A 27586-nucleotide genomic window follows, 5' to 3' on the forward strand; every position below is an offset into this window, starting at 1 on the left:
TGGCCGGATCTCAGCTCACTGCAAGCTCCGCCTCCCGGGTTCACACCATTCTCCGGCCTCAGCCTCCCGAGTAGCTGGGACTACAGGCGCCCGCCACCTCGCCCGGCTAGTTTTTTGTATTTCTTAGTAGACACGGGGTTTCACCGTGTTAGCCAGGATGGTCTCAATCTCCTGACCTCGTGATCCACCCGTCTCGGCCTCCCAAAGTGCTGGGATTACAGGCTTGAGCCACCGAGCCCGGCCTACAACTCAAATTAAAATTCATTCCCAAGAGTTTATGTTCATTCAAAAATTATCTTGTTTTCAATTTCTGCAAGATATTTTGGGAAGTTGCTGCTATGGCTGCTACAACAACGTTTCAAAAATGGGCCTGAACGGTGTGCAGCTTCCGTGCTCCCTGTGGAATAATCCAGGAGCACAGAGGCTCTTTAGCAGCAGGAGCTTCTTGTCAGATGTATTGATTTCTTGTATATAAATGCTGGTAAGGGCACTTTTTACTAAAATATAGTTTATAGTAATGTGCACAAATCATAAGCATACAACTAAACACATTCATTACAAATACAACATGTAACAAGTACCTAAATGAAGTATATCTTAAAACCACATAAAACAATACCAACATCCTATGTGCCCTACTCACGTCCTGCAACGCTCGTTACCCCAAATATAATCTCTGTCTTAACTCTGACAACATAAATTGATTTTACCTGTTTTTTGAATTCTATACAGTAGTCACCCCCTTACCTGTGAGAAATAAGTTCCAGATTGGACAGCTATTGCCTTAATCGAATAGAAACGAAGTTGAGTTAGGGCTGAGTTCCAGTTTCTGTAAGATTCCATCTATCTTTTTCTTTAGTATTTCATCCTTTCTAGTTTTTCCTAGGACCTATGATAAAGCCTTCTAGTAATTCCATCTGAGAACCTGCTTTTGATCAAAGCTGCTTCTCTTTGTTGGAAGTTGAATTTGGTTTTGTCTCCTAAACAACATGTGATTGCCAAAAGTTGAAGTCTGTTTTTCACACTGTTCTTCCTAACCTGTGAAATTTAACAATTTGAAAATTGCTTGAGAGAAAAATTTTTCTCATTTCTTTGGCCCTCTCTCCTCTTTGGGATTTTGGCCCTTCAAGTGCTTTAGGAAGAGATTTTTCTGTCCCTGCAAAAAATGCCTGGTATCCACTGCCTTCTCCCCAGAATCTCAGCATCTGACCCACTGCCAAGATGCCCCTAAGAGAAGGGTGGCTCCTGGAATGCTGACTCACTTCCCCGTGGCCCCTTTCCAGAATCTTTGTTCCCCCTCCAGTTGCCTTGAACACTTTCTAATAATCTTAATGAAATCCTTTTTCTTCAACTCTAGCCTTCTAGTTGTTCTCAGCATGAGTTTGACGTCTCTCCAGTTATATGATCATACACAGAAGTGGATATGAACTGGCAGGCTTTTCCCTTTCACGTCGTTTTATGATTTCATTGTTAGCTTAAAGGGGACAGAAGGTAAACCCTGATAAATTTCACATCATCTTGGAATTTCTACACTAATCTTGAACCTTCCAGTGAAACTACTATTACTTTTACTGTTATTAGCCTGGCATGACAACATAAAACTCCAGCTTATTACTACTTACTATGCTCCATACACATTAATATGAGGTTTAAACATGTGTTCTTATTTAATTGGCATAACTAACTAATGAGGCTGATATTACCTTTATTTTTCAGATGATCTTGGGTGAGGGACTAACTAATATGTCTAAGTTCACAGTAAGCTATAGAACCCATAACCGAAAGATCTGATATGAAAACTACTTTAAAGGTCAAATATCAAATGACATATTATCTGTGAGTTAGTCACATAATTTATTCATATCAATCTCTTGTTTCTACATTGCTGTAAGTTTCTCCTTTTGTAGAAACTAAACTGAAAGTAAGTTCATGAAGTCCTAAAGATGTCCATAATCATTTAACAAATATTTTCAAACTTCATGCCCTTCAGCCAGCATGCCAGGTGGACTTTGAGTGTAATGTCCCTTCCTTTAAGGGAACTGAAAAATAAGTAGGTATGCATGACTTATTGTAACAAGATGTGAATGGCAGTAGAATAATTTATTAGGAGAGCAGTTAATGAGGGCACTTAACCCAGAAGAAGTTTTCCCAAGAAAGTACCAATCAAATGAGCTGGAGTTAGTTAAATAAAGTGAGGCATTTAGGCCAGGCATGGTGGCTCACACCTGTAATCTCAGCACTCTGGGAGGCCAAGGTGGGTGGATCACCTGAGGTCAGGAGTTCAAGATCAGCCTGACCAACATGGTGAAATCCTATCTTTACTAAAAATACAAAAATTACCTGGGCATGGTGGCTTGCACCTGTAATCCCAGCTACTTGGGAGGTTGAGGCAGGAGAATTGCTTGAACCCTAGAGGCCGAGGTTTCAGTGAGCCAAGGTTACACCACCTGGGCAACAGAGTGAGACTCTGTCTCAAATAAATAAATAAATACATCCTGGCTGACACGGTGAAACCCAGTCTCTACTAAAATACAAAAAATTAGCTGGGTGCCGTGGTGGGTGCCTGTAGTCCCAGCTACTCAGGAGGCTGAGGCAGGAGAATGGCGTGAAACCAGGAAGCGGAGCTTGCAGTGAGCCGAGATCGTGCCACTGCACTCCAGCCTGGGCAACACAGCAAGACTCCATCTCAAAGAAAGAAAAAATTAATTAATTAATTAATTAATTAACTTAAAAAATAAAGTGAGGCATTTGAGGTAGAGGAAGAAGTCTTCCAGTTGAAGGAAGTCTTCTCGTTTCTTTAGTTAGGCCCAGAGCGAAGAGAATATATCACAGAGTTGGGAAAACACCTGAAATCTGAGATGGCTGGTGCATAAATTATGAAAGGAGAAATGTGTCAAAATAACTCTCCAGTTATCACAGAAGCTTTATATTGAACTATGTGAATCTCATGACTTCTAAGCCATAGCATCATGCTTACTTTCTTATGCAACCTTGTGTTAAATAACTGATACCAACATAAGATACAGTGATGTGCATTTACACGGTCCCTAGAGAATTCCAGTGTGAGGAAAAGAAGTACACATACAGAGTAATTTTAATTTCATTTAGAAAATAAATTTCTTTTTTCAAAATATAATTTTTTAGTGGTATCTATATTAGAAGGCGGAAATTGATGACTAATTGACCGGATATGAAAGGAAAGAAAAAACCCCCTTCAAAGTACCCATTGCTCCTCAATAGATGTGAATGTCTCAACTGAGTAGTATAAAAGCAATATATTATCAGATTTTGCTTCATTAGAATAGCCGACTGATAAAAAGTTACAAGAAAGAACAAAAGTTTATAAAAATTATTTATTCTCAATGACCTGTATCCCACTTTTCTTGGGTTTCTGTGTTTGTGACAGCATGATGGATGGTAATGATATTGAATAAGTGAGGGATATAAAAGGCAGTGTATTATGATGTAAAAGAACACAACTGGCAGGGCGTGGTGGCTCACACCTGTAACCCCAGCACTTTGGGAGGCCGAGGCAGGTGGATCACCTCAGGTCAGGAGTTGGAGACCAGCCTGGCCAACATGGCAAAACCCTGTCTCTACTAAAGATACAAAAACTAGCTGGACCTGGTGGTGCGCACCTGTAATCCCAGCTACTTGGGAGGCTGAGGCAGGAGAATCGCTTGAACACAGGAGGTGGAGGTTGCAGTGAGCCGAGATTGTGCCACTGCACTCCAGCCTGGGCGACAGTGAGTCCGTCTCAAAAAAAAAAAAGAAAAAAGAACACAGCCTTTGGGGCAAACAAGCTCAATTCATTTATGACTTTTGTAGCCTGATAGTTAATTTTAAATGTTTGTGGAAAGCAGAATAATGACCCCCTAAAGACATTAATAAGCTAATTCCCAAAACCTTGAGGTAAGGATGTTATTTTACATGACAAAAGACGTTTTGCAGATGTGGTTAAGGGTCTAAAGACAGAGGATAATCCAGATGGGCCTAATTTAATCACATGGGTCTTTATTAGGGGAAGGCAGGAATGTCACTGTCAGAGAGAGATTTGAAGACGCTGTGCTGCTGGCTTTAAAGCTGTAGCAAGGGACCATAAGCTAAGGAATACAGGTGGCCTCTGGAAGCTGACAAAGGCAAGGAAACAGCTTCTTCCCTAGAGCCTCCAAAAGAAACGCAGCCCTATCAGTTTCACCCTGACTTTAGCCATTTTGAATCTCTCATTTCTAGACAGTAAGATAGTAATTTGTGTTGTTTTTAATCCACTTGTTTTAGTTCATGTGGCCTATAACAAAATACCATAAAATGGGTAACTTACAAACAACAGAAATTTATTTCTCACAGTTCAGGAGGCTGGAAGTCCAAGATCAGAACGCTGGCAGATTTGGTGCCTGGTGAGGGCCTACTTTCTGGTTCATTGATGGCACCTTCTAGATGTGTCCTCACATAGTGGAAGGAACAAGGGAACTTTGGTGGGTCCCTTTTGTAAGGGCACTAATCCCATTCATCAGTGTTCTACCCTCACGACCTAATCACCTCCCAAAGCTTTTATCTGCTAATGCCATCACCTTGAGAGTCAGGATTTCAACGTGTGAGTTTGGGAGTGGGAGACACAAATATTGAGATCATAGCACCCCTCGTTTATGGTAATTTATTATTACACAATAATTATAGTATATTGATTAAACTCTGTCAGCCTCAAGATCTCTATGAATAAAAGGAGTATAATAGCACCTTCCTTGACTGGTTTGTTCTGAGAAATGAAAACTTCATCAGTTAATATACCTGTTAAGTTACTAGTAATTCATACCTGCTTTAGGAAATATTACGAACTTCAACAACTAAAATCTTCCTGGCGATGCTTTGATCTGGAGAATATCTACAACCTTTTTCTTCAGGGTTCAGATAATGTCATTTCCCTCAAGTGTGGAACATTGGCCAGAAACTCTTCTGATTGGTCAGTGCCTGGATTTAAATATTCTGAATATCGATGTTTCCTCAAGACTAGGAGAAAGGGCGTGCTTCATCCTAGTGCATCATGAAAACAATCTGAGAGAAATGGATGAAGCCCATTAGGCAGGGCAACTACTGTTAAACAGCTTAGCAGAGAAAGAAGAGAAAATTACCCTCCTGAAGAAGAAAATTCACTGAGCCAAAGAGGCAATGGTGAATGGATCATGGGCAAAACTCATTCCATTTGCAGGACTAGATATGTGAATGTGCAATCTGTGTGGTAGCACAGTTCATCATGCTTAAAGCGCTCCATAGGTGGTTTAATGCTTTATCATCAAAGTCTCAAAATTATTAATAATTTTTGAACCAGATGTTTTACATTTGTATTCTGCACTAGATCCTGCAAATTATGTCACAGTCTCTGACTCTGTGTGCATGAAAAGGGTGAATTATTTTTTGCTTCATTTCATGTAGCTTTTATCTTATAATTAAACTTTTTATTTTGAGCTAGTTGTAGATTCACATGCAGTTGTAAGAAATATTACAGAAAGATCCCACATCTTCTTTGCTCAGTTTCTCCCAATGGTAACATCTAAAAAACTACACTATAATATCACAACTAAGATAATGCCATTGATACAATGAGGGAACAAAACTCTTCCATCACCACAGAGATCCACACCACCCTTTCTCCATTCTACCCCTTCTTCTCCACTCACCCATCCATAACCCTCATTCTCTATCTGTACAATTTTGTCATTTCAAGAATGTTATATAAATTCAATCATACAGAATGTGATCTTCAGTAATTGGTTTTTCTTACTTAGCCTAAGTACTTTGAGATTCAAGGAAGTTGTGGTATGTATCAATAGCCCGTTCCTTTTTATTGCTGAGTAGTATTCCATTGTATGCCTGTAACAGAGTTTACTTCATTATTCACCCACTGTGAGACATATGTTCACAAGTTTTGACTATTATGAATAAAGCTGTTATGAACATTTTATATACAGGCTTTCGTGTAAATATAAGTTGTCATTTGTGTGAGAGAAATGTCTACCAATGTAGTAACTAGATCGTATGATAGTTTAACATTGAAAGAAACTGTCAGAGTCACAAGACGGCAGAATAGAAGGCCCTAAACTCTCCTTCATCATCCTGGACACATCAATTCGACAGCAACACACAGGCAAATTCTCATCACTGGAAATCCAGAAACTGATTAGCCACTCCTGCACCCTAGGTGAGTGTTAAACTATCCACATCAAAACTGGTAGGAAAAAACTTTCACACACTGATCATAATCCCTAGCCCTAATACAATGCCATATGATCGGGAAGGAACTCCCATCTCTTAGCCTATCCCTGAGGAGTGAAGGGTTTGGACCACGTATCTGGTATCACAACTTCTCTAGAGACTACCAGAGGGACTGGTTTCTAATTTCCCTGTTTTGCTGAGCTGACAGGGCCCAGCATCTGCTAAACTACTCTGGGGCTACACAAAACAAAACAGCAGTTGTTTTTAAAATAATAATTGTTACAGCCCTGGTACTCCAAATATTTTCAGAGCAGTTTTTAATAAGCATGTGGGTACTTCCCCCTGCTCCCCACTTTGGCTCAGTGCAGAGTGATCAAGCCCAGCTTCCAGCTTCTCTCTGAAAAGCAAAGGACACAGACCAAATAACTAGCACCCCAGTTATTCTGGCTGCTACCTGAGGAACTGGATTTTATCTCACGTCACTGAGAGCACTGAAAGGACCTGGCGTACTCTAGATGCCCGAGGACCATTAAGAACAAACATTGTGGTTTCAACTACCATGAAGGTTTCAGTGGCACCCAGAACCTCTGTCTGGACTGATTGGCAAAGGTGTTCTCCTGTATGAGACCTGCCTGTGAAGACTGGAGAGGAAGTTGTTTTATCTGGTGCACAGACACTAATGCAGAGAGTCAAGGAAAATAAAGACATGGAAAATATGTTCTAAATGTTACCCACACAGCAGGTGGGTTCAGTCACTTGTCAGGTATCAACCCAATGACCACAGCCAGGGAGGATTTAGCAAGGAGATTTTATCACTTACAGAAAGTCAAGAGAACACTGGACAAAGCTCCCAAAGCAGTGCCTGCCCCAACTGGGAGTTGGGTCAGGTTTTATAAGCACAGGGTAGTGAGGAATAATCTGATTGGATCTTGCAATGAGGTGATGCTGGGAGGCATGATCTGACTGCATCCTGCCATGAAGTGATGCCAGGGTTCTATCCAGTTGGATCCTGGATCTTGCCATCCTGTGTCCACTTATTCATTCGGTGCCTGTACCTCAGTCTGAGAGATTAGGTTTCCCTGTGGTTGCATACTTGTTTCACCTGCCCATGCTCAGGTTACATGACCTGACGGTCCATGACGACGGAAGAACAACTCACAACTTTGTTACCATAAAAGTTGAACCATGCACGTTTATTGCTGCACTGTTCACAATAGCCAAGACGTGGAATCAATGTAGATGCCTATCAACAGTGAATTGGATAAAGAAAATGTGGTACATATACACCATGGAATACTACACAGCCATAAAAAAGAACAAAGTCATGTCCTTTGCAACAAAAGATGCAGCTGGAAGCCATCATCCTAAGTAAATTAATGCAGGCACAGAAAAGCAAATGCCACATATTCTCACCTATAAGTGGGAGCTAAATGCTGGGAACACGTGGACATAAAAATGGGAAAAATAGGCTTGGAATTACTAGAGCAGGGAGAGAGGGAAGATAAGGCAAGTTCTGAAAAACTACCTATTGGATATTATGCTCACTACCTGAGTGATGGGCTCGTTGGTATTGTAAGCTCAGGGTCATGCAATATACCCCTGTTAACAAACCTGCACAAGTACTTCCTAAATCTAAAGTAAAATTTGAAATAAAAACAAAACAAAAAACAAACCCAAACATGTTGCTGGTAACATAGAAAATATGGCTCATGGTAGTGGAAGCCCCCGTAAAGCATGTGTGATTGAAAAAAGTAAGAATCATAGCTGAACAAGGAAACACATAGACCAACCATATCTATAGGCTGTAAATGAGGTAGCATGGGAAAAAAACATTATATTGAATCAAAAAAAAAAAAAAAAAAGTTGAACCAGATTTGTTAGGAAAGCAGGAACATAGGAAAGCCAGAGTGACACTATTTTAAAATCAGCTCCATCAAAAAACTAGCAAGGCATGTTCCTTGCCAGTCATGACCTACGGTTATAAGATGTTTACAGCTAAGGAAGTGATTTAGTAATGCTGCAAGGACAAACTCCTATGACAACAGAATGTCCAGATGTCCCAATATCACATAATGATACATGCTTTTAAGATAGCTAGAGTCATACTTTGATGTACTTATGCACTAAGATGACAAGGGTAAGTTTCTTTATATCAACAAAGTACTAAATTTTGTCATACTGACAGCCTACCCACATGTAGACATAGCTTAGCTTTAACATAGATAAAACCCCTATAAAAGAAGAGTTTAAAACAAAGACAGCACATTCCTCCTCTTGCTTTTGGAGGATGCCCTACGCTGTAACTTAGTAGCTTTCGATCAACTGTCTATTCTCTCCACACTCTGTGACTTTCCTTGAATTCCTTCCTGCAGGAGATCCAAGAACTGTCTTTTGGGGTCTGGCTCAGGAGCACCTTTCTGACAACAGATTAGTCCGGTGCAGTTACAAACCCCCTTCTTTTTTATGTCCATTCCATAATCTTGAGGGAAAGGGATGATGACCATTCTAACTACTTCTTGCTGATTAGGGACATAAACATTGGTTAGAGTAATAAAGTTGTTTAGTGTTTTGCTATAGGAGTTCCCTGGTATCAGGGCTGCATTTCAGGTGGAGTTGTTTCCATCCAGTTCTAAAGAAAGGTATAGAGAGTTAACAACTTAACATTATTTGCTCCAGAGAACAAAGAGAATGCTCAGATTTTATGCAAATGTTCATATCCAGGCTCCCAATCATGTCTTCTTCACAAATGAATGGTTAAAATTTGAAACTCCCTTAGTTTTTGTTAGTCAATACAGCTGATCCCTGATTAGCTGACACAGGTGAGCTTTGATTGATTGATTTAGGTGAGTCTCGAAAGTCCCAAAGTTAAGGAGTGTGGGTTTTCCAGGAACTCAGAGCATTTGTATGAAATCTAGTTAGCAAATGGGTGCTATTTAAATTTAGGTCCAGTTAGTCACTCAGAATCCATCTTGAAGGACTGGCTCAAACCCGCTGGCAAACAGCATTGCATTCCATCCAACAAAGAAGTAGTTGGCTACCTGCTCTGGGCCCATCTGATCGCTTGTAGGAATCCTAGTGGCACTGCAGTGGCCAATAGGGCAGCTAGAGCCATTTACTTAGGAGAGGCATTCAGGAAAGTACTGGTTACATTTGAACCAAAGTCTCTTGGGTTAAGTTGGTTCCTATTTCCAGAGGGAGTGAGTTTAAAGTCTCAAGGATTGCGTGGGCAGGATCCTGGTGGGGATCTCTTGTAGACATCTGTTAAAAACCAGTTAGAACAATTTTAAAGAGGAGTCAAATGCTTAGCCAAAATATGAGGGGTATCATAAGACGTGTAGGGTAGAACGCAGAAGAAATCCTATACCAGGGGGAAACCAGCTGAATATATCTGGACATCGGAAACTTTATCCACTAAGTTCCGTTAGGAGACTTTCTGAAGATGTCTCCTTCAGAGATTTTGCCAACTTTAAGCCCATTTAAATATGACTGGAAGTATTTATCCAGGTACAGCAGCAAGCATTAGAAGTCACTGAGCAGGCCAGGTGCAGTGGCTCACGCCTGTAATCTCAACACTTTGGGAGGCCAAGGCAGGTGGATCACCTGAGGTCAGGAGTTCCAGGCCAGAGGCCAGCCTGGCCCACATGGCAAAATCCAGTCTCTACTAAAAATATAAAAATTAGTCAGGTGTGGTGGCACATGCCTTTAACCCCAGCTAATTGGGGGGCTGAGGCAGGAGAGTCACTTGAACTCGGGAGATGGGAGGTTGTAGTGAGCTGAGATCATGCCACTGCTCTCCACCCTGGGTGAGACAGAGTGAGACTCCATCTGAAAAAAAAAAAAAAAAAAAAAGATTCACTGACCAATAAGATCTCATTACTGACCATAGTATCTCATGGATCTACTTTGTTCCCAATTCTGGTATCTAATGTCCCTAGTTGGTCAGATTTTTAAGAAGGGGGAGTCACCTGAATGACCCTGGAGCATCCCTAGTCAGGATCGAGACAAGAGCGTTGGGGGACTCCATCAGGACTGTTATAATCTAATATTGGAGGAACTTAGGAGAATCCAGGATCTAGTTCAGTCTACAGGCAGACAACAAGGACTTGAAGACAATGTACAGGGTTAAAATCTAAAAACAGTTGCAACTTTGCTTTCCTTAGAAGCATAACATTTCTCTCCTGTTGATGATGTAGGAGATCTTAGATTTTAGAACCTCTTGAGGCTAGGAAACAAAACCAAAGTAGCCTTTGGATTTTGCTTATAATCAAGGTTTTTGAACCTGCCAGAAAGTGACAATTTTTACTCATTCCCTGTGAAGCTGGGAACTCATGAAGCAAGGCATTTTACGCACTTTTTTTTTTTTTTTTTCCTGAGACACAGTCTCACTCTGTCACCCAGGCTGGAGTGCAGTGGTGTGATTTCTACTCACTGCAACCCCACTTCCTGGGTTCAAGCGATTCTTGTGCCTCAGCCTCTCGAGTAGCTGGGACTACCGGTGTGTGCCACAATGCCTGGGTAATTTTTGTGTTTTTAGTAGAGATGAGGTTTCACCATTTTGACCAGGCTGATCTCAAACTCCTAGTCTCAAGTGATCCACCCACCTCAGCCTGCCAACATGCTGGGATTACAGGTGTAAACCACCACCCCTGGCCTCTATGCATATTCTTAAATATGACATTTCAAGCCAAACCTTAGCAATATAACCAATATTCCCCATTGGATCCTGCTTATAAAGACAGAGTGGATTTTTACTGAACTTGCATAACTCAAGATAAAAATATTCACAAATCGTTTCTGAATTTTGGAGGAATCAAGTAGAGAGAAAAAGTAAATGCTTCCATATTTGTTCACAAAGGATTCTTTATCAAATTATTGCAAATGATTGATAGCTTGTGACAGAAAATTTCCTTCGCTCTGGAAAATAAAACATTGAAGTCATAAAAACATCCTTATGACTTAATTTTATGTAATTAATTTTGTTTTGCTTGATCTTAATTAGCAATTTTGGACTATAGCTGATTGCGAATGCTTCCAAAGAAGAAATTAAAATAATAACTGTGAATGACAAAAACCCAGAACAGCCATAGGTAAAGATCTGATTAAAGTTATCAATTAACAAGGAAATTTAAGTATTTCTGTGGCATACAATCATCCAACACAAAAAAATTGCAATTATTACAGGTATCTCAGCATGTCAGTATTTTAGGAATCTCATAAAATTTCACATTTCTATAAATGATGAACTTACACAAACATAGCTTAAAGAAAGGTAAAACACCATTTCTTATCATTTCTTATTTGACAATGCTTCCAGTAGTATTTACCAAAGAAGCCTAATCATTTAATATCTCTACAAGAAAGATATGCCTTTTGAGGGGGCATATCTAGGGGGCCCACCTGGAAAAATCCCAGTCAATGTTAGGCCAAAAGGCTTAATTTAGGATTTGGATTCTAGAGAAACCTGCCAAGGATGTCAAAAAGCTTAAAATACTTCCTTCAACAGATCATAAGTCACTGCCAAGAATACTACTCATTTAATCAGAGTGACAACCTAAAGACCTCAGAAAGTTACATGGATGTAAAAACCTTAACCCTTTTAAAGCTCAGTTTCCCTAAGCAGTCAAAGTTTAATAAAGACACCATGAAGCACTGGGAATTATCTTGGTAAAACACAGAATCTTTGTTTTCTAGGCCAGTTGCCTTGATCAGGGGAATATTCCTACTTGCAGGAATCAAGTAGAGAGAAAAAGTAAATGCTTCCATATTTGTTCACAAAGGATTATTTATCAAATTATTGCATTTATCAAATTATATGTTGTTACTTGTTTAGTAACAACATAGGAAGTCCTGGTAACAAAACAATTTTGACACATTAAGAAAAAACAACAATACAGAATCAAGTTACGCTGAAGTAAAATGTTGCCTTTCTAGACCTTTAAGATAAACCCCAAACCAGGACTGGACAGTTCTGAGGAAGGAATGTGGCAGAAATAGGAATTAGTCTGTAATTCAGAGAATGGCTGTTAAGGAAACATTGCAGAATTAAAAATCAAAGCCTCTTGTAATCTTACTAAGAACAAATCAATATTTTAAGAGACTCATATTGTTTTAATGTAGGAGACCAAAATTTAAATTTTGTATCAGTGCATCTTAACATCAAAGTTGCATTTTTTCCAACTTTTATTTTAGATTTAGGGGATACATGTGCAGGTCTGTTCCTTGCAGTTTTTCTAGGGGCATGGTGGAAGCTGCTGATGAATCTACCATTCTGGATTCTGGAGGATGGTGGCCCTCTTCTCAACGCTCTACTAGGTAGGATCCCAGTGGGGACATAACTGGCAACTGCAGACATAACTGTTTGGCTTGCTACAAATCCGTTTTCTGTCTATAAAGATTCTGACTCCATTGTCATTCAGGAAGGCACATTCTCCACCTCCTCTGATAGCAAGCCTAAATCCAAACACAAAAATATTACATATTTATAAGTGAGACACCTGCATTTGTTCCTCGCCTATCATCTTCTGTACCCCCTCCATATTTTAATGTGGATAAGAGAAAAGCAAAAGTCTGTCATTAATATTGCTTCATAGTAATATAAACCATTTCTGTATTTAGCGTCCTTTATGTCCTCAAGGTCCTTGCTTGAAAATCGCAAGCTTATCATTTATCCACACCAAGCCCAGATATGTTGATAGGTATTTAACTGATGCTTGCTGCTGCACCCAAATGAACTGCTGCCATTGGTGGTCTTCCATCAAGATGATTTCCAGTCTCCTCCCAAATTGTTTTATAAATGTGTGAAAATTAAAAACAAAACAAAACAAAACAAAACAAACAAAAAAAACAAACAAAAAAAACACTAGTAAATTCCTGAAAGGGCTTAGCGTTGATTAATGGATATGACTGGGTTCCTACATTTTATCTGCTGTAATGTAATGATTATATTCAAAATACCCCTTTGAAATGTTCACAGTCCAAGGAACTGTTACTAGTTTCCTTCTGGTGATAAGATTTTAGGAGAGACAGATTCCCATGAGTTCCCTGGATGCTTTCCTATTGTAAATGGATGCAACAGCTGGAAGAGTGGGCTTAACAGCCTTGTGGATATCAGCTCCTCAGTGGCTTCCTATGATTGTAGAACCTTTGTTGTACATCAGCTGTAAGCAGGGATTTCAGCAGTTTTAAATCAGTGGATGAAAGCGTGAAATTGTGTCAAATGTCACTGTCATGTTAAAGATTTCAACTGAAATCAAAGTTAGGTAGAGCTTTCCCAAAGACACAGCTAATAAATGGAAGAGCATAAAAAGAGTTTAGACTTCTTACCTCATATTGCAGTAAGTTTTCCATCATACTACATTTCTTATCTCATAAACACAACTCACACACATAACCATATATAAACACAGCAGAAAGATGAGAAGTCTCAAAACATGCGTGTTATTATATTCCGTGTTGTCCATCCATCTCCAAATGTGATGGGATGATTCTCTTCTAAGGCCAATCCAATGGTTGGAAGGGGCTTTGTATCTTTTCAGGAAATTCTATAATAAAACAGAAAGTAACACTGTGCATCCCTTTATTTCATGTTACTCTGGAGTCTCTCTTCCCTATCCCTTCTCTTTTTGACTGGCAGCATGGTGTAATTAAGCAGCATAAACTCTGGAGTGAGACTAATTCCCAATTCTCAGTTTAAGTCATTTAATGTCTCTGATCCTAAATTACTTTATTTAAAGTGAGCATATATCCCAGTTTCATTGGGAAATTCCCAGTTTATGCTTGTCATTCCACCAATGTATTAATGATCACTTTTAATACCCTATATATCTTAATCTAGATGACAAATTATATAATTACCTTACATCTTAATAGAATGAGAACAATACATCTCATCTTAGAGGTTCACCGTGAGAATTACATGAGGAAATACATCTAAAATGTCTCACAGGGTTCCAGGCAGAGAACACACCCTCAACGAATGTTAGACATAAAAACACATCTCATGCCCCTGGAATGGGATTCTTCCTAGTATATTAGCTTTAACCCTATGTAGCCGACCTGCCTCAGGGGGCTAAGTATTTGACAGAAAACATGATCCAAAAATATGTCTTACCAGTTCCTCCATAGTTGCAAACTGAGCAAGGCTGGCTTCTAATGAGACACAGAATGTTTGATTCAATATCCAATTTCTTATGTCTTCAGAAAAATAAAAACATTTACTCCTAAATCTAACCCAGCTTTTTGGCCAAGCAGCGTATTTAGGTGACTCTACCACTCGCTTTTCCTTTCTTGCTAAAAGTGAGACAATCACAATGAAACATAATAAATAAATGTTTTCACCCCTTTTATCTATTGTTTCTGCTTACTTTCCTGAGGTCAGTTTTGAGGTGTACATATCTGATTGCTGTTTTCCTAACTCATCACAAAGTGCCTTATCCTAAGCACAGCAATCATCAGTCCAGTGGTTTCCAGCTGGATATCTGCACTCTTGACTTTCTGAAATTTACACTGACCCTAACGGTTTCAAGGAAATCAATTTCTGTAGCATCGACTTCCATAGTACTGTACTTTCACAGGTCATACAGATGATTTTTCCATATTCTCCCTCATATTAGCCCTTCTTCCTCTTGACAAAGCAATGCTGAGGACCTATTACCTCTGTATACACGAGATGATTTTATGTATACAGTTCTCTGTACTTTCGTGCATTCTCAATCTGCTTCAGTAGAAGATACCAGCTCTTAAGGCCAGATGATTTGCCTGAAAACATTTCAAGTAGAGATCTTACTTTATTTTTAATAAAAATGACAATTCTGAGAGGAACTTGTCAGGAAATAGTTCCGTAAGTGGAATTCCTATACCTATAGCCTTTCTCATATCAATGGATGGCAAATGCATTCTTGCCAAGGCTCAAAAGAAAAGACAGGCTTACCTTAGACATTTCTCTTTCTAAGACTTTTTATCCAATTTGATATAAAATACTGTTGGCTCAGCTTTCAAAATATCCAGAATCTGACCACCCTCCCCTACCTAGTCTCAATATAGCAATCAAATGATTATTCTACAATGAAAGTCACATCATGACATTCCTCTCATACAACTCCCCTCATCTAGTCTCCCTATTGCACTGAAGGTAAAAGCCAAAGTCTTTAACGGACTCTCAAGGTTCCTCTGTTCCTGATGCCCCATGGTACCACTCTTCTTCTCCATCTTCACTCTGCTTTACCTACAGCAGCCTCCTTCCTCTTCCTCAAATAAGCCAGGAAGAGTCCTCCTTCAGGCTTTTGGTCTACTTGTTCTCTGTCTGGAATAGGTTCCTCCACCTCTTTCAAAAGGTTGCTGAAATGTCATCTTCCCAAGAAAGCTTGGTTTTGTCAGTCTATTGCAACCCATTGTACCTCCACCCTTATTTATTTTTACTTGTGTTTTTCTGCTGGAATATAAGTTCTGAAGAGTAGGAATTCTTTTGTGTGTGTTTTGTTTGTTGATGTAATTCAAGCATTTCACACAGTGACAAGCACATAATGGAGCTTAATAAATATTTATTGACAACAAAAACATATGAAGAATATTGTACAGTTTGGAGAACAAGTAACTTACCTGACAAAACAATAGAAAGTACAATCACACTTGTAGTGAGGACTGCAATGATGAACAAGCAACAGTAAACCTTGGCAGGAGTTACTGCAGACATAAGTGCTAGACATTTTCTTTGCAGAGTTTTATCTGTAAAATACAAATATCAGAATCTCAATCTCAGGAATATCCTAGGGAGAAAAATTTCATCATAGAATCAACACTAAGATCAGATGTACTTCAATTCTCCTACTGCCAACTCCTTTCACAAAAGGGCTTGGTTCATAAATTAGAATAATGGCCCAAAGAGGGCTAGAGCTAAAAACTGAATTCCTCCCATGCCCAGGGAATCTTCCAGTTATTGGAAAAAGAGTAGAAATTGTGATGAAAAAGAAACATACACAATCCAGATATAGCCCCATAGTAAAGCAGCTGGTTAGAAGCAACAGGGGAAGCAGAAAATAAATCAATGTAATTCACCATATTGACAGAATGAGACAAGGGACAACATACGAGCATCTGAATAAATGCTGCAAGAGGATGTGAAAAACTTAATATTCATCCACGATAGTAAGACTCAACAAATCAGAAATTGAAGAACCTTCTTCAACCTGATAAAGGGCATCTACAGAAAAACTACAGCTAGCATCAAACTTAAGGATGAAAGAATAAATGCTTTCCCCCAGTGACATGGAACAAGGCAAGGATGTCTGATCTCTCTCACCAATCCAATTTAACATTTTATTGGATGTCCCATTAGGGGCAAAAAGGCAAGAAAAAAGAAATAAATGTCATGCAGATTGGAAAGAAATAAAGGCATTGCTATTCGCAGACAACATAGTTGTCTGCATGTAAAATTCTAAGGAATCTACCAAATGGCTATGAGAATAAATGAATTTGGCAAAGCTACAGGATTAGCTATGTTCATATATAAAAAACACTTATATTTCCATATATTCATAATTATGAAGTGGAAATTTAAATATAAAAACTGCCATTTATAATAACACAAAAGATATCAAATAAATCTATCAAAATATGTTTAGGATCAGTATGATGGAAGCTGGAAACCAAAGTGACAAAGAAATCAAAGACTTGAATCAACAGAGAGATATAAGATATTCATAGACTGGAATATGCAATATTGCTGGATGTCAATTATACCCAAACAGGTTTAGAGATTCAGTGCAATCCTGATAAACACTGCAGTATGAATTTTTTGTAGAAATAAGCCGGGTAATTTTAAAATTATAAGAAAAATCAAAGAACTAGAACAGCTGAACAATTTTGAAGGAAAAAAAAATGGCCAAATTTGGAAATCAGGGAACCTGCTTTCATAATTTACAAAGTAACAGAAACAAAGACAGTATGATCTTGATAAAAGAACAAACATATAAATCAATGGAACAGAAAAAAATTTCAGAAACAAATCTAAACATGTATGGTCAATTGACATTTGACAGAAGTGGAAAGTAATCAGGCAGGTAAGGGGTAATATTTTCTGAACTCATAGTGCTGGAAAAATTGAGTGTCTTAATGCAAAATAGTGAAACTCAACTCACACCTAATACCTTATAAGAAAATGAGCTCAGAATAAATCTTAGACTCATATATGAAGCCTCAAACACTAAAACTATTAGAAGGAAAGAGGAAAATAAAATTTTTGTGAGCTTGAATCAGGCAAAAATTTCTTAGATACAACACCAAAAGCATTATCAATATTTTAAAACTTGATAAATTGAACTTTAACGTAATTAAAATTGTCTGCTAGAAAAAAAAAAAAAACCCTGAAAAGGGAATAAAAAGACAAGCAAAGGCAGAAAAAACAGCTTTCTAAAAAGCAACTTGTATCTAGAATATATTAAGAACTCAAAACTCAACAATAAGAAAATGAAAACTAGATTAAAAAGTGGGTCAACGATTTGGAGATATACTTGATTAAAGAGGGTATATGAATAGCAAATAAGTGCATAAAAACATGCTTGAAATAACCAGCCATTTGAGAGATACAAATTAAAACCATAATGAGTGACTACTACATGGTTATTAGAGTGGCAAAGAAAACAAAAGAAAAAAAGGAACAACCAACTGCTGGTGAGGAAGGGATGTGATATGGTTTGCATCTGTGTCCCCACCCAAATCTTATGTTGAATTGTAATCTCCAGTGTTGCAGGTGGGGTGTGGTGGGAGGTGACTGGGTCATAGGGGCAGATTTCCCCCTTGGTACTGTGTCGCGATGAGTGAGTCCTCGTGAGATCTGGTTGTTGAAAACTGTGTGGTGCCCTCCCTCACTTCCTCTCTTCCTCCTGCTCAGACCAAGCGAAGTATGGACTCCCCCTTTGCCTTCTGCCATGAAGTGTAAGTTTCCTGAGGCATCCCCAGAAGCTAAGCAGATGCCAGAATCATGCTTCCTGGCCAGCCTGTGGAATGGTGAGCCAATTAAACCTCCTTTCTTACAAATTACTCAGTCTCAGGCACTTTCTTTATAGCAGTGCGAGAATGGACAGGATGCAACTGGAATTTTCATGCAGCATCACTGGAAATGCAAAATATTATGGGCATTTTGGAAAACGGTTAAGCAGTTTGTTATGGTAAATGTAAATTCCCCACATGCCCTAGCCATCCTATCCCTAGGTATTTAAACAAGGGAAGTGAAAACTTGTGTTTACTCAAAAACCTGAAAGGAATATTTTACACCAGTTTTATTCATTATCACAAAAAACTAGCAACAGCTCCAATATGCTTCAGCTGCTGAAGAGGTGAACCACTATTCCTCATCCCTAATAAAAGAAAAAACTTGATCATACATTCACAATTGTCAATTTCTTACTGTGTGTTAGCTGGCCAAACTTTTGTCTGGTTTTTCTCCTCCTCACAAGCCCTACATGTGTTTGCCTGCAAGTTTTCCTAAAGGCCCCAAAGCACAGACTTGCAAAAAACATCCTGCCTTAACCTGCCCACATTGCACCATTTCCTGTTGAAACGCCTCCACTTTGCCCCTTGCTCTCTCCTACACCACTAAGTTTTTTGTTGTTGTTGCTGTTTTTTGGTTTTTTTGGGGGGTTTTTTTGGTTTCGCTTTGTTTTGTTTACAGAGTCTCTGTAGCCCATGCTGGAGTGCAGAGACATGATCTCAGTTCACTGCAAGCTTCCACCTCCCGGGTTCACGCCATTCTCCTGCCTCAGCCTCCTGAGTACCTGGGACCACAGATGCCCACCACCATGCCCGGCTAATTTTTTGTATTTTGTTTAGTAGAGACGGGGTTTCACCATGTTAGCCAGAATGGTCTCAATCTCCTGACCTCGTGATCCACCCACCTCGGCCTCCCAAATTGCTGGGATTACAGGCGTGAGCCACGGCGCCAGCCCACTAACATATTTTTGAAATCAGTGTTATTCCTATTGCAACAGTCCTTTTGAATAAAGTTTCTCCCTATCTTGTTTTTCTTTGACAAATGATACATACTATAATACAGATGACTTGAAAATGTATTATTGTTAAGTGAATGAAGTCAGATTCTACAGTTGCCAGCTGCAGGATTTCATTGATGTGACATTCTGGAAAAGCAAAAGTGTAAGAACAGAAAAGAGATCAGTGGTTGCCAAGGGCTAGGGGCAGAGGAAGAGACATTCTACAAAGGGACATGAGGGAATTTGGAGTGGGCGGGTATGGTTCTATATCTTGACTTTTACGGCAGTTACATGAATATATATGTTTACTGTAGAAATCTACACCAAAAGAGTGAATTTTACTGAATATAAATTGTAATACTTTAAAAGTCCCTGCCAACTTTCGTTCATTTAATATACATCTACAAGAATAACAGGGAGCTTCAGCTTCAGTTCTAGACAGTGGAAAAGATGGGTAAGATTGGATGATCTTAAGCAGTAAATATTGTTCGGATATTTTGGCTCATATAAAAATATCAGCCTTTATTCTTTCTGGTTCTACACTAATGCAAAATTGTCTTACAGGTTCAGAATACTAAGACTTCCATAATTCTTTTTCGTTGTTACTAGGGTAATGTGTAACTCAACCCTTAAAATTTCCCCCAAATCTCCCATTTGCCTCTCTTAATCATCTTCTAAATGTCCCTGCTTTCTCTTCTTCTTTTTTATATCTCTGGTTCCTCCTGCTAATACTGAGACAGCCAGGCATGAAGGGGTCCCTGGAGAAACTCCAACTAGCCTGCCCACTGAGGTGGAGCCTTGGGAAGTTCACAAGGTTCGCAGCAGGGAGAAGCCTGAGTCTGGCCCCTCTTTTTTATGTGTGGAACCTGGGATCCAAACGGCCAGGTGGGAAGCACTCCAGCGGAAGGACTCTGGCCTTGCCAAAGTAACTGTTTCCCCCCTTTTTCCCATTTTTCACCCAATAAAACTCTGCTTCATACACTCTTTAAAGTATCTGTGAGCCTGAATTTTCATGGCTGTGGGACAAAGAATCCCATTTTTAGCTGAAATAAGGAAAGGTCCTACAGCAATATTCCCACATGCATCTTGTTCCATTTCCCTCTCTTGCTCACTTACTTCTCTTCTACCTTTCTAATAGTGTGTCCTGACTCCTGCAGATTCATATCACTCTTAAAGTACACACTGAACACAATACTCTTCAGACTTCTAGTTGGAAAAACAACATTAGGAATTATCTCTCAGAAGAACAAAGAAATAAAGCATTATTGGATGGCCGAATAGGAATAGCTCCAGCCTCCAGCTCTCAGTGTGAGTGACACAGAAGATGGGTGATTTCTGCATTTTCAGCTGAGGTGCAGACTGACACCTCACACCTCACACCTCACACGGCTGGGTACACCTCTGAGATGAAGCTTTCAGAGCAAGAATCAGACAGCAACACTTGCTGATCAGCAATATTCTGTCTTCTGCAGCCTCTGCTGCTGATACCCAGGCAAACAGGGGCTGGAGTGGACCTCAAGCAAACTCCAACAGACCTGCAGCTGTGGGTCCTGACTGTTAGAAGGAAAACTAACAAACAGAAAGGACACCCACACCAAAACCCTATCAGTATGTCACCATCATCAAAGACCAAAGGCAGATAAAACCACAAAGATGGGGAAAAAATAGTGCAGAAAAGCTGGAAATTCAAAAAATCAGAGTGCATCTCCCCCTCTAAAGGAATGCAGCTCATCGCCAGCAACAGAACAAAGCTGGATGGATAATGACTTTGATGAGCTGAGAGAAGAAAGCTTCAGTCGATCAAACTTCTCAGAGCTAAAGGAGGAACTACGTACCCAGTGCAAAGAAACTAAAAACCTTGAAAAAAGAATGGAAGAATGGATAACTAGAATAAACAATGCAGAGAAGTCCATAAACGAACTAATAGAGATGAAAACCATGACACGAAAACTATGTGACAAATGCAAAAGTTTCAGTAACTGACTCGATCAACTGGAAGAAAGAGTATCAGTGATTGAAGATCAAATGAATGAAATGCAGCAAGAAGAAAAGTTTAGAGAAAAAAGAGTAAAAAGAAATGAACAAAGCCTCCAAGAAATAAGGGATTATGTGAAAAGACAAAATCTATGTCTGATTGGTGTGCCTGAAAGTAATGGGGAGAATGGAACCAAGTTGGAAAACACTCTGCAGGATATTATCCAGGAGAACTTCCCCAACCTAGCAAGGCAGACCAACATTCAAATTCAGGAAATACAGAGAACGCCACAAAGATACTCCTCGAGAAGAGCAACTCCAAGACACATAATTGTCAGATTCACCAAAGTTGAAATGAAGGAAAAAAATGTTAAGGGTAGCCAGAAAGAAAGGTCTGGTTACCCACAAAGGGAAGCCCATCAGACTAACAGCAAATCTCTCAGCAGAAACTCTACAAGCCAGAAGAGAGTGGGGGCCAATATTCAACATTCTTAAATAAAAGAATTTTCAACCCAGAATTTCATATCCAGCCAAACTAAGTTTCATAAGTGAAGGAGAAATAAAATTCTTTACAGACAAGCAAATGCTTAGAGATTTTGTCACCACCAGGCCTGCCCTACAAGAGATCCTGAAGGAAGCACTAAACATGGAAAGGAACAAACGGTACCAGTCATTGCAAAAACATGCCAAAATGTAAAGACCATCGATGCTAAGAAGAATCTGCATCAACTAACGAGCAAAATAACCAGCTAATATCATAATGACAGGATCAAGTTCACACATAATAATATTAACCTTAAATGTAAATGGACTAAATGGTCCCATTAAAAGACACAGATTGGCAAATTGGATAAAGAGTTAAGACACATCAGTTTGCTGTATTCAGGAGACCCACCTCACATGTAGAGACACATATAGGCTCAAAATAAAGGGATGGAGGAAGATCTACCAAGCAAATGGAGAACAAAAAAAAAAGCAGGGGTGGCAATCCTAGTCTCTGATAAAACAGACTTTAAACCATCAAAGATCAAAAGAGACAAAGAAGGCCATTACATAATGGTAAAGGGATCAATTCAACAGGAAGAGCTAACTATCTTAAATATATATGCACCCAATACAGGAGCACCCAGATTCATAAAGCAAGTCCTTAGAGACTTACAAAGAGACTTAGACTTTCATACAATAATAATGTGAGACTTTAACACCCCACTGTCAACATTAGACAGATCAACAAGACAGAAAGTTAATAAAGATATCCAGGAATTGAACTCAACTCTGCACCAAGTGGACCTAATAGACATCTACAGAACACTCCACCCCAAATCAACAGAATATACATTCTTCTCAGCATCACATCACACTTATTCCAAAACTGACCACATAGTTGGAAATAAAGCACTCCTCAGCAAATGTAAAAGAACAGAAATTATAGCAAACTGTCTCTCAGACCACAGTGCAATCAAACTAGAAATCAGGACTAAGAAACTCAATCAAAACCACTCAACTACATGGAAACTGAACAACCTGCTCCTGAATGACTACTGGATACATCACGAAATGAAGGTAGAAATAAAGATGTTCTTTGAAACCGATGAGAACAAAGATACAACATACCAGAATCTCTGGGACACATTTAAAGCAGTGTGTAGAGGGAACTTTATAGCCCACAAGAGAAAGTAGGAAAGATCTAAAATTGACACCCTAACATCACAGTTAAAAGAACTAGAGAAGCAAGAGCAAACACATTCAAAAGCTAACAGAAGGCAAGAAACAACTAAGATCAGAGCAGAACTGAAAGAGATAGAGACACAAAAAACCCTCCAAAAAAATCAATGAATTCAGGAGCTGGTTTTTTTGAAAAGATCAACAAAATTGATAGACCACTAGCAAAACTAATAAAGAAGAAAAGAGAGAAGAATCAAATAGATGCAATAAAAAATGATAAAGGGGATATCATCACTGACCCCACAGAAATACAAACAACCATCAGAGAATACCATAAATACCTCTACACAAATAAACTAGAAAACCTAGAAGAAATAGATAAATTCCTGGACACATATACTCTCCCAAGACTAAACCAGGAAGAAGTTGAATCCCTGAATAGACCAATAGCAGGCTCTGAAATTGAGGCAATAATTAATAGCCTACCAACCAAAAAAAGTCCAGGACCAGACACATTCACAGTTGAATTCTACCAGAGGTACAAGGAGGAGCTGGTACCATTCCTTCTGAAACTACTCCTATCAATAGAAAAGGAGGGAATCCTCCCTAACTCATTTTATGAAGCCAACATCATCCTGATACCAAAGCCTGGCAGAGACACAACAGAAAAAGAGAATTTCAGACCAATATCCCTGATGAACATCAACGCAAAAATCCTCAATAAAATACTGGCAAATGGAATCCAGCAGCACATCAAAAAGCTTATCCACCATGATCAGGTGGGCTTCATCCCTGGGATGCAAGGCTGCTTCAACATATGCAAATCAATAAATGTAATCCAGCATATAAACAGAACCAAAGACAAAAACCACATGATTATCTCAATAGATGCAGAAAAGGCCTTTCACAAAATTCAACAGCTCTTCATGCTAAAAACTCTCAATAAATTCGGTATTGATGGAACATATCTCAAAATAATGAGAGCTATTTATGACAAACCAACAGTCAATATCATACTGAAAGGGCAAAACCTGGAAACATTCCTTTTGAAAACTGGTAAAAGACAGGGATGCCCTCTCTCACCACTCCTATTCAACATAGTGTTGGAAGTTCTGGCCAGGGCAATCAGGCAAGAGAAAGAAATAAAGGGTATTCAGTTAGGAAAAGAAGAAGTCAAATTGTCCCTGTTTGCAGATGACATGATTATATATTTAGAAAACCCCATCATCTCAGCTCAAAATCTCCTTAAGCTGATAAGAAACTTCAGCAAAGTCTCAGGATACAAAATCAATGTGCAAAAATCACAAGCATTCCTATACACCAATAACAGACAAACAGAGAGCCAAATCATGAATGAACTCCCAATTGCTTCAAAGAGTATCAGATACCTAGGAATCCAACTTACAAGGGATGTGAAGGACCTATTCAAGGAGAAATGTAAACCACTGCTCAACGAAATAAAAAAGGATGGAAACAAATGGAACAATACATCATGCTCATGGATAGGAAGAATCAATATCATGAAAATGGCCATACTGTCCAAGGTAATTTATAGATTCAATGCCATCCCCATCAAGCTACCAATGACTTTCTTCACAGAATTGGAAAAAACTGCTTTAAAGTTCATATGGAACTAAAAAAGAGCCCGTATTGCCAAGACAATCCAAAGCCAAAAGAACAAAGCTGGAGGCATCACGCTACCTGACTTCAAACTATACTAAAAGGCTACAGTAACCAAAACAGCATGGTACTGGTACCAAAACAGAGATATAGACCAATGGAACAGAACAGAGCCCTCAGAAATAATACCACACATATACAGCCATCTGATCTTTGACAAACCTGACAAAAAGAAGAAATGGGGGAAAGGATTCCCTATTTAATAGATGGTGCTGGGAAAATTGGGTAGCCATAAGTAGAAAGCTGAAACTGGATCCTTTCCTTACTTCTTATATGAAAATTAATTCAAGATGGATTAGAGACTTAAATGTTAGACCTAAAACCATAAAAACCCTAGAAGAAAACCTAGGTAATACCATTCAGGACATAGGCATGGGCAAGGATTTCATGTCTAAAACACCAAAAGCAATGGCACCAAAAGTCAAAATTGACAAATGGGATCTAATTAAACTAAAGAGCTTCTGCACAGCAAAAGAAACTACCACCAGAGTGAACAGGCAATCTACAGAATGGGAGAAAATTTTTGCAAACTACTCATCCAACAAAGGGCTAATATCCAGAACCTACAAAGAACTCAAACAAATTTACAAAAACAAGAACAACAACAACAAAAGAAACAAAAACAACCCCACCAAAAAGTGGGCAAAGGATATGAACGGACACTTCTCAAAATAAGACATTTACACAGCCAACAGACACATGAAAAAATGCTCATCATCACTGGCCATCAGAGAAATGCAAATCAAAACCACAATGAGATACCATCTCACACCAGTTAGAATGGTGATCATTAAAAAGTCAGGAAACAATAGGTGCTGGAGAAGATGTGGGGAAATAGGAACGCTTTTACACTGTTGGTGGGACTGTAAACTAGTTTAACCATTGTGGAAGACAGTGTGGCGATTCCTTAAGCATCTAGCACTAGAAATACCATTTGACCCTGTGATCCCATTACTCGGTATATACCCAAAGGATTATAAATCATGCTGCTATGAAGACACATGCACATGTATGTTTATTGTGGCACTATTCACAATAGCAAAGACTTGGAAGCAACCCAAATGTCCATCAGTGACAGACTGGATTAAGAAAATGTGGCACATATACACCATGGAATACTATGCAGCCATAAAAAAGGATGAGTTCATGTCCTTTGTAGGGACATGAATGAAGCTGGAAACCATCATTCTCAGCAAACTATCGCAAGAACAGAAAACCAAATACCTCATGTTCTCACTCATAGGTGGGAATTGAACAATGAGATCACTTGGACACAGGAAGGGGAACATCACACACTGGGGCCTATTGTGGGGAAGGGGAGGGGGACGGATAGCATTAGGAGATATACCTAATGTAAATGACAAGTTAATGGGTGCAGCACACCAACATGGCACATGTATACATATGTAACAAACCTGCATGTTGTGCACATGTACCCTAGAACTTAAAGTATAAAAAAAAAGAAAGAAATAAAGCATTATTACTGGTCAAATTGTACTCAGTTTCAGGATCTGTAAAACTTAACCACAGGATGCATTTTAAAAAACAAGTTTCACAACTGTACCAGGTAATAAATATTTAGTTTCAGTTTTGTAAACATTCTTTAGAATATAACATTTGGCTTAGTTAGTAAGAATGTAACATTTGGGCTTAGTTCATAAGAATCGTAACTTAGCAAGAATGTAACTTAGCCAAAAGGTACATTTGTAACATCTAAAGAATGTTGGAATGCACTGCTCCGGGAGACAGATTTGAAAAGACCGATTTGAGTAATAACAAAATTCCCGTCCGGCACAGTCGGCTCTGCGTTAATTTCTCTTTCTCCACTGTAATCCCCCTGTCTTGATAAATCGGCTCTATCTAGCAAGCAAAGGGAACCCATTGGACGGTTACAACAGTACCAGGAATGCTAAGAGCTAGGAGCAACATGTTACAAAAACAGTGGCACCCCTCCTTAAAAAACAAGTTTCCCCAAGAAAGGTGGGAGGAAAATAGGGGTTCAGGACAGTTGCAAATAGATGCCTATCTTCCAAATAAAATGTCAAGTCTTGTTGAGGTCACAGCATCCACAAGTTTCCAACCTAGCCTGGAAAAACAAGTCGGATCAGAGACAGGTTGGGGGAGGGCCTGTGGGTGGCCCTGAAGCAGGCCACTAGGACGCCCTGTTTCCCTCTCTCCGCCTTTCCAAAAGTCCTTAAGCCACAGACAGCCGTGGCCCATCCAGGGGGCACTCCCCTCTCAGGTCCCCCAAAGTTCTGCAAACTCTGACGACAAAGGCAAGTCAGAGTCCTGTGACATGTGGGGAGGCATCGGACAGATTTTTCTTTTCATGGCCTGGTCAGAGCGGATGCTCACCCATCTGAGAAGGCCCTGGAGGGGTCACACTGGGTAAATCGAAGCGAAGCCGCCGCCTTCCGCTTTTTTCGGAGCTCCAGGAGAAGGCTCCTCCTTCACTCCAGGGCGGGGCTCTGCAGAAAAGGCGGGGAAGCACCGAGGGAGGAGTACTGGGGCTGCGGGATTCGCACCTACATAGGTTTCTAGGCTCTCTCGCGCCCACACTGCACCCACCTACGCAGCCCCTTTCCGGTCCAACGGGCTCCAAACCTCAAGTTTCCGCACATCCTCCAGAGAAAGCGTCCCCGCCGCAGCCCCGGGTGGGCGGGAAGCGAGGCTGCGCCCAGCACCGGCCCCACCTCCCCCGCGCCGGCGGGAGATTTGCTTGGGGCTGGATCCTCCGCCTTCAGTTTCACCGCAGCCGCCCGCTGTTGTGGCGCTTGTGACCCGAGCAGGAAGCCCAGAGACAAACCAGAAAGACAGGAAGGGGATTCCTGGACTTTCTTTCCACCTCTGGCAGGGACGCGACCCTCCTTCAGCTAGGAGTGCCTGGCCGGGTCTGGTGTACCCCTTACCCTGTCTTGAGGATCCCCTTGTCCCCGGAATTAGGGGGAACCCAACGGAGGCCTGGACCCAGGGCCTATTCCCATCGTGGGCCACAGGGGCTTTTTAGGCAGTGAAACTACCCTATGTGAAATGGTGGATATGTTATAGGAGGCAGAAACAAATTATTTGGGTAG

At 39.8% G+C, this 27586-nt stretch overlaps 1 protein-coding gene and 1 long non-coding RNA gene across 4 annotated transcripts in view; one reads left to right on the forward strand and one right to left on the reverse strand.

The window, feature by feature from the left end:
- Positions 1-20183, forward strand: part of LOC123567452 (uncharacterized) — a 59198-nt gene extending 39015 nt beyond the window's left edge. The window contains exons 2-3 of the long non-coding RNA XR_006690388.3: positions 18098-18213; positions 19934-20183. This is a non-coding gene — a long non-coding RNA (uncharacterized lncRNA). The remainder of the gene's footprint in view (positions 1-18097; positions 18214-19933) is intronic.
- Positions 13534-27179, reverse strand: LOC102140360 (C-type lectin domain family 2 member H-like). 3 transcript variants are annotated; one of them, XM_065523715.2, is made up of 4 exons: positions 27117-27179; positions 26868-26980; positions 15808-15933; positions 13584-13751 (listed from the first exon to the last, which is right to left on the reverse strand). In XM_065523715.2, exons 1-4 carry the CDS (start codon positions 27131-27133, stop codon positions 13702-13704), a joined length of 306 nt encoding a protein of 101 aa, XP_065379787.1. In that variant the 5' UTR covers positions 27134-27179; the 3' UTR covers positions 13584-13701. The 3 variants fall into 3 exon arrangements, 2 of the variants coding, with proteins under 2 accessions (XP_065379787.1, XP_065379786.1); XM_065523714.2 differs by having other exon boundaries at positions 27081-27179; XR_012419972.1 differs by lacking the exon at positions 26868-26980 and having other exon boundaries at positions 13534-13751; positions 27081-27179.
- Positions 27180-27586: the final 407 nt, after the last annotated feature.

Source organism: Macaca fascicularis, chromosome 11 (genome assembly GCF_037993035.2).
Source record: "Macaca fascicularis isolate 582-1 chromosome 11, T2T-MFA8v1.1".
Lineage (NCBI taxonomy): Eukaryota > Metazoa > Chordata > Mammalia > Primates > Cercopithecidae > Macaca > Macaca fascicularis.